This window comes from Microtus ochrogaster, unplaced genomic scaffold (genome assembly GCF_000317375.1).
Source record: "Microtus ochrogaster isolate Prairie Vole_2 unplaced genomic scaffold, MicOch1.0 UNK68, whole genome shotgun sequence".
Lineage (NCBI taxonomy): Eukaryota > Metazoa > Chordata > Mammalia > Rodentia > Cricetidae > Microtus > Microtus ochrogaster.
In genome coordinates, this window is record NW_004949166.1 from 1009289 (window position 1) to 1020694 (window position 11406).

General features: G+C 58.7%; 1 protein-coding gene across 1 annotated transcript; it reads right to left on the bottom strand.

Annotated features, from left to right (window-relative positions):
- Positions 1-373: 373 nt before the first annotated feature.
- Positions 374-11396, bottom strand: Scarf2 (scavenger receptor class F member 2). Its single transcript, XM_005369975.2, has 11 exons — positions 11245-11396; positions 6549-6607; positions 6356-6457; positions 5656-6175; positions 5351-5569; positions 5084-5212; positions 4471-4574; positions 4277-4394; positions 3956-4071; positions 2569-2721; positions 374-1925 (listed from the first exon to the last, which is right to left on the bottom strand). Exons 1-11 carry the CDS (start codon positions 11394-11396, stop codon positions 1075-1077), a joined length of 2523 nt encoding a protein of 840 aa, XP_005370032.1. The 3' UTR covers positions 374-1074.
- Between the last annotated feature and the right edge of the window lie 10 nt (positions 11397-11406).

Genomic DNA, 11406 nt, shown 5'->3' on the forward strand with positions numbered 1-11406 from the left:
CTCCTCCTCCTCCTCCTCCTCCTCCTCCTCCTTCTCCTCCTCTTCCTTCTCTCTCTCTCTCTCTCTCTCTCTCGTTTGTTTTTTGAGAGAGTGTTTCTCTATAGTTTTGGAGCCTGTTCTGGAACTAGCTCTTGTAGACCAGGTTGGTCTCCAACTCACAGAGATCCACCTGCCCCCTGAGTGCTAGGATTAAAGGTGTGTACCATCACCGCCCAGCTAGGCACACTTTTCACATAGCTCCTGGGGACCCACACTGGGGACTCCAAGGTTTCATTTAAGTGGAGGAGTCCAGAAGATGTCACATACAGGCTCCAAAGGGGCATCTTTGCCCACAGCTTCAGGTAGGAAGTAATCAGAGCACAGGAAGTGGGGAGAAGCATTTTATTAAGAAAGCTTTGGCTTGGCCCTGCTAGGAGGAACCCATCCTGGAGACTCCAGATGGGATGGAAGCAGCCCTGCCCAGGGCCTATAAATACATCTAAGGCCATCAGAGTCGCCCCTGGGGTTCCCACAATCGTGGGGTGGTGGGAAGCCATCAAAACCAGCTTGACAGCTGAGGGACCAGGGCTGGTGTCGGTGGGGAAGGGACAGGCCAAGGTGCGCTGAGCTCCCTGAGGGGCAGAGACCAGCTCTCCTCCCCAGGTTCCAGTCAACCAGATACTCAGGAGCCCAGTCCGTGGAAGCAGCCTCAGGCTATTTTCAAGAAAAAGACCCTACCTACAGCCATAGGCACCAGGCCCTGGCAACTGAGAGGCAGACACACTAGGCGTCAGTCAATGACAGGGTAGCCCAGCCAAGCACGCTCTTGGCCAGTATGAAGTCTGTAGGCTCTCCCAGCCATGGCCAATGAGACGCAGATTGCTAGAAAACTCCCGAACACAGCTAGTGGGAGCGAGTAGCCAGCTAAGTGTCTGTCTGGCCGGGGAGCAGATCCACGCCCGCAGCGGCTGCTGGAGCCCAGGCCAATCAGACACAGCCTCGTGCCGGGCGCTAGCTGCTTGGGCCAATGAAATGCTTCGCTGTGGCCACGCGGGAAACGCCGCCGAGAAACGCGGTGGCTCGCGCCCTGCGAGCCTAGGAAGCTGCGGGTGGCGCGCCCGGCCTGTTCGGCTCCCCCGCCGCCTCCCTGCTCTTCTTCCGAGGCGGCTTCTGGATAGGGGTCTTCTTCCGAGGGGTCTCGGGCGCAGACGGAGCCGTCGCTGCCTTCTCGGGCGCCGTGGCCTCCGACGCCGGGGACGCGCGGACCGTCGAGGCGGGGAGCACGGAGCGCTTGGCCTTCTGCGGCGGCGGCGGCTTCTCCCGCGGTCCCGGCGGCCCCTCGGCGCGGCCCAGGCTGCGAGTCTTGTCGCGCAGCTCGGCTGCCAGCATGGAGGCGGCCTCGGGCGCACTTCGCGGGGGGCCACCCGCGTCCGTGGGCTCCGAGAGACCCGGCCCGCGGCCGCGGGCTCGGGCCCGGGGCGGCGAGGGTGCAGCCGGGGCGGGGACCTCCTCGCTTGGGCCTGGTGGCTGCACCGACGTGTTGCTGGGGGTCCGTTTCCTCCCGCTAGGGCTCGGCGCAGCCATGCGGCCTGCGGGCGGTGGCGATGGGGCAGCGGTGGCGGCGCCCTGCTTGCCGTGGATCCAGGACACCTTCGGCTTGGTGGCAGGGTCGGGTGGCGGCGGTTTCCTGCGCTCGGGCGATGGAGACAGTGACAAGCCCCCAGCCTCACCTCGGGCCCGGGCCGGCCGGGCCTCGCGCCGGGCCACACGCGCGTACAGCGCTCCTCCTGGCCCCTCCACGCTGGACGCCGAGCGCTCGCTGTCTGAGGATGCAGGGAGGGCGGCTGCCTCCTCCGCGGGCGCTGAGGTGCTCGTGGGCGCTAGGGACGCAGCGGGCACCTCAGTCAGTGCGGCAGGAGCTTCTGAGTCTCGGCTCTCAGTCGCCTCTAACAAGGGAAGGACAGGCAGTCACAACATCCAAGAATAGCGCGTGGATACAACCTCCACACGTCCACACGTGACCCTCCCCCCTCGGCCGAGGCCCAGCTGTCTCTGTGTGGTCCCGACATTCAGGCATGCCAGCTGCTTCCATTGCATTACCATGAACTTAGTGGGAACCCCCAGGGTGTGAGCTGACTGCTGGGAAATGAGGGATACTTTTTCAGGGCTCAGGCTCCAGACTTTGTGCCCTTCCCCCACCATACTCCAGTCTCAGGGCCACAGCCATCCAACTTTAAGCTGCTTCATGTCCTTTAAGAAGTAAGGTTTCTGATGTTGAGGGAATAGTCACTTGCTCAAGGTCACGTACTGGCACCAAAGTAGAAGAGGCCAGTTCCTTCCCACTAGCTATACTGTTTCTGTCTCCTCTGCCATTCCCTGTCCAGGTCCAGTCCCAGAAGTTAATATGGCTGACTAGAAGCAAGAGATTTCACCCCAGCAGAGCAGAAGCGCTCAACTTTTTGCTGGAGGCCTGTGACTACAGCTCCTACGTCTTGGTCTCTTGGTGCCCTGATTCCATTACCACCACCTCCAACATAGAGAGCAAGGCCTTTCACTGTTCCGGAGGGATATGCACGCAGGACCACTCACCCTCGTGGGGCACACAGTACACGGGGCCTTCATCTGTGCTGTCAAAGGACGAGAAGGAAGCCCTGGAGGACCATGATGGAGAGGGCTGCTCCAGCCCTGAGGGTGGCTCCAGGAAACTGCAGTTGAGTGTGTTGTCTAGGTCATGATGAGCCACTGAAAAAAAAGGAGAAGCAGAGTTGCTAGGGATGCTGCCTTTTCCCAGTCTGTACCTTTAAGTACCTAATGTGAATGGTGTGGTCATGACTGCGGGTGGGACATGAGGTTCAACTGAGTCACTTTAGCTCAGGGCTGAAGGATGGCAGCAAGCAAACCCAGGAAGAAGACATACGAAAGAAGCTGGCATGGTGGTGCCACCTGTAACCCAGTGCTTGAGGGTCAGAGGGAGGAGGGTCACTGTGAGCTTGAGACTAGCCTAGGCTACACAGCTGAGTTATGGGACCCTGTATCAAAAAAGGAACAAAAAAAAAAAAAAACGGGCTGAGGAATGGCTAAGAGCACTGGCTGCTCTTCCAGAGGACCTGGATGATTCCATTCCCGGACCCTCATGGTAGCTCGTACCATCTATAACTCCAGTTCCAGAGGATCTGATGTCCTCTTCGGGCCTCCACAGGCAACAAGTGTACAAGTGGTGCACACACACATGAGGGCAAAATGCCTTACACATAAAACAAGTAAAAGAATTTTTAAAGACAGCTAGGGAGCTGAAAAAGGAGACTAAGTGTACAGAAAACCATAGAGACCCTAGCACATGTGGCCAGGAAAGCCCCCCATGTTCTCCAACCAACTCCCAACTCAGCCTGCTGGGACCTGGCCTAGAGGACTCCAGAGTTCAAATGGACAGGGGCAAGACAAGTGCTGGGCTCTGGCTTTCCTGATGCCTGTGTCCGTAGGAGTTCTGCTGCTAGAATAAACCAAAGCATTTTTCAGCTGTCCCCTTGACCTAAGAGACTGATTGTCCCCATCAATCTTCAGAAAGAAGTTGCCTAAAGGAAGGAACCACCTACTTGCCTGTCATCACATTGAACATCTACTAGAGACTCTGCAGTGGACCAGCCTGCCCTTCCCCAGGAAGGGTTCCAGTAACTGTGGGGAGCCAACCAAACTGTTGGGTGTGCTTCATCATATACACATATATGTCTCCTGTAGCTCTGCACTTCAATGTAGGGCAGACACCTACAGATCAGGTGGCTGCCACGCAATCACTCATGGATTCCCATGCCTCCTGCATACCCCCCAACATCTGCCCACAAATCTAGCACTACTTCCTTCCCCTACAGCCTCTCCCATAGCAGCATCCGTCCTTACTTTACCCCCACTTCTACACGGAGTCTTGTACCCCTGTACACCATTTTCTAGAAACTCCAAGTCCCAGAGCCTATAGTCTCACCTACGACTTTGGGCAGCTTCTGTCTGCGAAGCGGGATTCGGGGCAGCTTCATGCTGATGCGGCTGAAGCTCCCGCAAAGGCGTTGAGGTGCCTTCTTCCTTCCCAGCGAGAGTTCCCTGCGGGGGCGGGGCCTGAGCGAAGGGGCGGGGCGGGACTGGGAGGGGAGGTTCAGTCTCGGTAGGAACAGAAAGGGGACGGCAGGAAGAAAGAGAGGGCTGCGCCCTGCCCCGGGGGTGAGGTCTGGATTCGAGAAGCACACCCTGTCACTGAGAGCGTGCGACCTAAACCAAGCGGTGGGTGGGGGCTGGCTTGGGGCCTCACCGGCGGGCCGGATCCTTGCCCCGACAGGCGCAGCAGCAGCCGAGCAGCGAGAGCAGCAGGCCGAGGAGCAGCGTGAGCAGCGCGCCGGCGCCCATCACACCTTTGCGCTGATTGGTCTCTGTGGGGAGCAGCGGCTCAGCGCAGGATCACGCACCCCACTTCATTCCCTGGCCCGACGTTCTTCACCCACTCACCCAGGTGGCAGGCACCGGTGACCGGGTCGCATGATTCCTCATGACAGCTGCAAGTCTGGGCGCAGTCCACGCCATGGAGCCCGGCCGGGCACGTTATATTACAGCTGCAAAGTTTTGAGGTCAAGGAGGGCCGCGGTGGCTCTCCAGAATGCCTCCTTCTCCTGCACCGGCCGCCACTGACCGCTGATCCCGGGTGCTCTAGTTCTCTAGAGGCTGAAACCCACCCCCACCCGAGGGCGGGCACTCACTTGATAACCACTGTTTGGAAACGTGTGTGTGTGTGTGTGTGTGTGTGTGTGTGTACGAGCGTGCCCTCGCGCGCACGTGCGTGCTTTCTGCAGGAGGAAGTCTGAAGGATGAGGCGTGGTTACCAGGGACTGACAGTTGTGTGAGTGGAAAATAGAGATCCCAGTTCAGACCACTGACTCGCTCTACACCCTATCTGTTTACATCAGGATGCCTTTTGGCCAGATTGCAGTCTGAGGGCAGGCTCCAAATCAGATACTGCCCTAAAGTGCTTGCTGACACTCCCTGGAGTATGGGTCCCTGAGGTCTGGCTGGAGGCCCTAGTGTAGGGTACGAATTCCCTATCCCTCTCCAGGGCCCTACTCACTGAGGTCCGTGAACACCAGGGCTGCAAAGGCAGCGCCCAGACTGGAAGTCACAGTGGCCGCTGCCGCAGTCAGAGCACACGAAGGCACAGTCCTCACCGTAAGTACCATTACTGCACTTGGTCTCGCACCTTGGTATAAAGACAGGAGGTGTGAGTTGAAATGTGAGCCAAAGGCCACAGACCTACAGAACCCACCGTGCAGGGACTGTGTGGGAACCAGGACCAGGAAGCTGCGTGTCTGGGCCGAAATAAGCGCGGGCTGCTCACCGGTCGCCAATCCAGCCCGCATTGCAGCGCGTACACTTGCCAGTGACATGGTTGCAGGCGTGCCCGTCGCGGCAGGGTGGACAGCGGTGGCCGCAACCCTCGCCATAGAAACCGGTGGCGCAGGGTTGGTCACATTTGGTTCCGTTCCAGCCGGGTTCGCATGTCACACAACGACCATCGGCTACAGTGCAGGGCTGCTGGCCCTTGCACTGGCCACATCTAGGGAAGGGTCAGGAAGCTGAGCCGGATGGAGCTCTACCTCACCCCCTCCGCCTTCCAGCTACCTACCGGGCCCCTAGGCTTACCTCCGGCGACAGCCCAGGCCATAGAAGCCAGCGGGGCATGGCTCGCGACAATACTTGCCCCGGTAGCCCGAATCGCAGGCGCACGTGCCGTCCACCGGGTGGCACCGACCACGGAAGCACTGGCAATAGCGATCACAGCGTGCGCCGAACGTGTGCTCGCGACACTGGCAGCGGCCGCTCTGCTGCTCGCAGGGCGACGAGTTGCAGGCACACTGGTTGTTACAGCTGCGGCCCCACCAGCCCGCGTGGCACAGGCAGGCGCCGGTCTGTGGATCGCACCGTGATGTAGCGCTGCAGTAGCATGCGCTAGCGCATTGCGCACCCCACCAGCCTGGCTCGCAGCGGCACGCGCCGCTCCGCGGGTGGCACGTGCCATGCTGGCACTGGCACGCATGCTCGCAGCGCGCACCCCAGCGGCGCGCGTGACACGTACACTGTCCGGTCACGTCCTCGCACTGTCCGTGAGGGTGACAGCTGCACCTCTCCTTGCAGTCGGGGCCCCAGAACTGGCGCGGGCACTCTGCAAGAACCCGGGGGGGGGGCGAGGCGATAACTTAGTTGTTAGCCTGCATACACCCCATCCTCTGCTCTGCCATAGCCAGCCGCCCAAAGCCAATCTAGCCCCAATCTGCCTCCTTGTAATCTCTCTAGTTTCCCTTCAAGCTGTCCAACACCCAACCCCACCTAGCCCCGCGCTCACTAGTGTCGCAGTTGGCACCAAAGTAGCCATGACGGCAGCGGCACTCTCCTGGCCGCACGCACACCTCGTTTTCTGAGCACGTAGAATTTCCTTCACACACGGCTGCAAATAAGAAGGGCTGAGCTACAGCACTCTTTCCACCTCCACCCTGCCCCTCCCCCGCCTGCCCAGGACCCCAGAAAGCCCCACTCACCGATCCCACACTCATCCCCCAACTGCCTCCAGCCAGCGCAGCACGTGAGCACCTGGGAACTTGAAGCAGAGGACGTCTGAGTCCGAAGCCCTTTCCCCTACACTCCTTCCCCAGCTTTCATGGTGTCCTGCCTTAGGGAGGTGCTTGGATACCCATGCCTGCGGCGGTCAGACAGTCAAAACTAACACTTCGCCGCCCCAGAATTCTGGCTCATACAAAAGGAGCAAAGAACACGACACCAAGAGCTCGCCTCCAAGAACTGTCATCTACGGGATAGGGTGGGGGAATGGGGGATGGGGGGTGGGGAGGGCTCCTCCTTCCCATCAGCCTCAAGGATAAGAAATCGGACATAGTGAGGCCAAGAAGGGGCCACTGTGAGCAGGAGTAGGGAGCCACCTGCATCTCACGATTTTTTGAAGGTCTAGCACGTTTCTCAGGGTTGGGGGCCTAGCCAGATGGGTGTTAGGGATCCAAATGTGACATGACTACGATGGCACCATTGCCAGATGGGCCTGAGGGCACGTGGGGCTAAAACCCAGGGTGGCAGAGCATCCTTGAGGAGAGGATGGCGCCAGTATAGACCCTGCAGAGTTCCCCGGGAGGGGTTTACTGGAGGCAGACACCTGGGAACCTTGCCCAGGGAACCACACATAGGAGTCAAAGTAAACTGAGGCCCAGCGCCTTCCAACGGCAGGCGGACTGGAGTATCTAGTTGTATTTAATGTTTTACTCTTGTTTATTTGACCTTACAAAGTGCATGCTATGTCTGTTTTTCAGGGGACTTCTGCTGACGGCGAAACGTTGAGCTACACCCCAGAATTTCTGACTGCATCGTTTCAGGGTGGTTCATCCTGGAAAGGCCTCTGGTGTGAAAGCCCTGTCAAGTGAAGCTAGGGAGGGTGCCTTGGAATTGACTTTGGGTGTACCCATTACAGTAGAAGGGGCAGTCGCTGAAGCCATAGCTCCCCAGAGCCTCCTGAGCTCCAGAGTTTTACCTCCATCCTACAGAAATGTAACATCCATGTGCAGTTTAGAGAAAACAAATGTGCTTCCTCTGAGGCTAGGGAATTTAGAATCCTGCAGGGTCTGGGGGCAGGTTAAAAGGAAAGCCCACACTGCCCCCAGACCAGTTTGGGGGTAATAGCCATATTGTAGATACAATCTAGCTGCCTCAAAAGGCCCTGTGCCCAGCCAAAGAGTTCTCCCCCAGATCAAAGTTGGGTCCTTAGGGACAGGGCTCATAAAACCTTAAACTAGGGGAATGGGCTTTGCATATTTCCACAGACACAAGTGTAAACCACAGAAAACGAAACATGCCTGTTTTTGTTGTCCACATTGCCCACCCACCTTGCCCCAGGGATGCCAAGGATCCCTTCTCAGAGAGACCAGGGTCCAAAGGCCCATGTCTCACCTCCACCTGGCTCTAGACCAGACTCTCCAGATAGCGCTTCTTCACAATTGCCAGGTGGCCTGGTGGGAGCCCAGAAACACTCGGTCCTGTCCTCCCCGCCTGGCCTAGTACACGGTTCTGTGCTTGGGAGTCTGGATCTAGGGCCACACTCAATGGTGTTTAGAGATGGGTCAGCATATGTGGGAAAGCAGACTGCAGTAACCAGCAAACAGCAAGCATCTTAACTTTCCTCTGGTCAGATCCCTGGGTCCCATTTTTTAAAACAAACAAGCATGCAAACATACATTTATCTCCCTCCACCTGTGTGTGTGAGAGAGAGAGAGACAGAGAGAGAGCATATAAACCACTTTGTGCATGTGGAGATTGGGGACAACTGTGGAGATCAGTGTTCTCCTTCCACCACGAGGGTTCTGGCGATTGGACTCAGCTCATCATCCTTGGTGGCATATTCCTTTACACACAGTCCAGCAGCTTCAAGTCCCACTGTTTAGTTAAAGAACCTGCAGCTAGCCGGGCAGTGGTGGCGCACACCTTTAATCCAAGCACTTGGGAGGCAGAGGCAGGCGAATCTCTGTGAGTTCGAGGCCAGCCTGGTCTACAAGAGCTAGTTCCAGGACAGGTTCCAAAGCTACAGAGAAACCCTGTCTCCAAAAACAAAAACATAAACAAAACCCTGCAGCTCAGAGAAGTTCCTTGTCTGCGCAGGGCAATTCACAGTAACGGGAGCAGGCTACTGGTACGGAGGCCTTTGACTACAGCTAGCAGCAGACCCAAGCCCATTCCTGTTCACCAAGACAAGCGTCGTCATTCTAGCAGGGATCATCACTGCAGACTAGGGTGGCTGTCGGAGTGAGCACTACCTTGACGAATCAGAAGTGTGCTACAGATCAATGCTCTGGAGGCCACTACCATTGCTGTGTGGCAACCAGCTCATTTCCCCCACTTTAGAGCCCTCTCATTAGATCTATAGCTGTCCCTGGTCACTCCAAGATCCAAGCAAGAAAGCTTCTGCCGCTACTCCTCCTCTGGGTTCCCACATGTCTGGCTCTCCTCTTGCCCCCAGACATGGCTCTTCTCTGTCCTGTTCATGCCAGCTTCTCCAGGGAGCTCTCCCAGTCCCCACCAGGTAAAGAGTCATGCTATGGGATCTGCTCCAGTGTGGCCTGCCCCCTCAAAGCTAGATTCGTTAATGCAGCTGCCCACTGGATGACATCACAACCCAGAGAGCTCAGGAGTGTCAAGAGCCAGCCTCCTCTGTATTCTGTCTCCTCTGCCTCAGGTGGCCTCTGCCCCTCCCATGCTTGCCATGCTGTGAAGCTGAGACCATGCTCACACCAGACTAAGAAGTAGGTCTGCTCTCTCTTCCAGCCTCCAGAGAGCCACCTTTCATCTCCTAACTAGCTCATCCCCTGCCTCAGAGCGCATCCTTACCTGGTTAGGTGTCCCCTCTAAGAAAAGCGGCCTCATTTTTAGAGCACTGGACACACCTCCTGTGCACCCCCTCGCACGCCCCTCACACCCAGCATCTGAAGGGCTTCCAAGGAACCTTCTAGAAGGGGGAGGGGTGTAGGGTGAGCTGTGCCTCAAATACCTTCAGGACTGCCTCCTCTCCTGTAAGCCTGGTGGGTCTCCCCTGATCATGCTAAAGGAAAGGCACTCCCAACTCAATAACCACTTGGTACACAGACACTGGACGCTGGGGCAGAGCCCCTGCACTAACAGGCCCAGCACAGCGTGCACATGATGTACTGGCTGAGCTCGCACCTCTTCCTTCTGGACCTTTTTCGATATAACCACAAGGATGGTCCAGACTCGGGCGGGTACAGTCCAGAGACAGTTCTTCCCACAAACACTCAACACACAGTCACGGCAACCTACCCCCCAACTCCAGCACCAGGAGCTGAAGTCCATCCAACACTGCTTAACGGAGATGGAGAAAGACCCAGAAAATTCAAGTATTTGTTAAACCCAGACAGCCGGGCAGTGTGTCGCCAGGGTATGAAGGCAATTCCATCGCGGCTGTGTGTTACCGGAACAGCCCACCTCCTGCTGAGATCGGTCGGCGGGAATATTGGAGGCCAAGGGCTCCCCCACTCCAGCTTCACCCACCACCCGAGCCCGCCCGTCGGAGGAGGAGAAGGCCTGGTGCGGGCTGACCGCCCTCCCCAGGCACCGCCCCGCCTGCCTCTGCCGCTACATTCCTGGGGCCGGGGAGGCCCGGGAGGAGGCGGCGGCGGCGATGCGAAGCAGATGGCTAGCCAGGCGGGCCCCCGCCTCCGAGGCGGGGCTCACAGTCGGGAGTGGTCTGCCGCATCTCGATCCGATTTCGGAAACCGCGAGGTCAACTTGCAGCCCCCTGTCTACTTTGACCCTCCGAAACCCTGGCTGACGTTTCTCACCCCCGGGGGACCTTAGACCCAGAGCGCAATCGGGGGCCCCAGCCTGGAGTGTCAATGCAGTCTCCCCAGCACCCGCAGAGGGCCCCACCGCGGGTTCCTCGGCTCTGTGCAGAGATGACTTGAGTGCGTCGTGGATCGGACCAGCCGACAGGTCCCTGAGCTTCTGCGCCGACTCCGCGGCGTCGCTCTTCACCCTCGGCACAGGCTCCGGGCTCCTCGGCCTCTGGCTGGGCCTGTCCCACACCGGCTTCCCCAGCAAGATCCGCTCAGACACCCACCTCCGCGCACCCAGTGTCCGCCCTAGGCGCCCACAGGGGTTCCCATGTCCTCCCACCGTGCGTCCATCATTGTCCTCACCACTCCAGTTTCTGGTCCAACGTGAGGTCCCGGCTTTTCGGTGCTCACTTCCACCACCATCCTCCTCCCACTCCGCGCCCAAGAACCAAGACAAATCCATCCTTCCCAGTCTCAAAGACTTTCCCAGTGAACAGCTCGCTCCTTCGCCCTTCTCGGCCCCCATTCCAGGTTCAAGCCACTGGCTCCTGGAGCCTGTCTGTGCACATGCTGTTCCCTCCCTCGGAATGCCCTTCCTTGGCCTCGAGAGTAGCTCTGTTCTGGTCTTTCCTGACGTATTTGGACACTACACAGTACCACCTCTGGGGGCCCACAGCGTTCCGTTATCCCCTCAGGTGATCTCCGGTCCAGTTGGCCCTCCGATGCACCCCGGGGGCCCAGACTCGGCCTGGAACCGAGCCCAAGTCGCAAGGGAGGCCTGATGGACTCGTGTGACCAGTTTAGCGAGGTCCTGGATACCCCGGACCGCAATGGGGCGCCGCTACCCCCAGCCCGCTTCGTGCCCCAAGCCTCGGCCAGGCCCAGCTCCTACCCGGGCGCGCGGCACACGTTGCGGCCTCGCGGGTTCAACTCCTGGGACGCCGAGAGAGCGGGCAGCAGCCAGAGCAGCAGCAGCAGCGGCGGCGGCCCTCGGGCTCCCTGGCACCGCGCCGGCCCGGCCCCCCGGGACCCTGCGCCCTCCATGAGGCGCGGG

Bases quoted from the DNA above. Each gene is read 5' to 3' on its own strand.
- Scarf2 (XM_005369975.2), bottom strand. From the start codon at position 11,396: ATGGAGGGCGCAGGGTCCCGGGGGGCCGGGCCGGCGCGGTGCCAGGGA. The intron at 5,213-5,350 runs GTGAGCAGCCCG...CTTTATACCAAG, and splicing joins GCGGGCTGGATTGGCGACCG to GTGCGAGACCAAGTGCAGTA. The intron at 4,395-4,470 runs GTGAGTGGGTGA...TGCTCCCCACAG, and splicing joins CACCGGTGCCTGCCACCTGG to AGACCAATCAGCGCAAAGGT.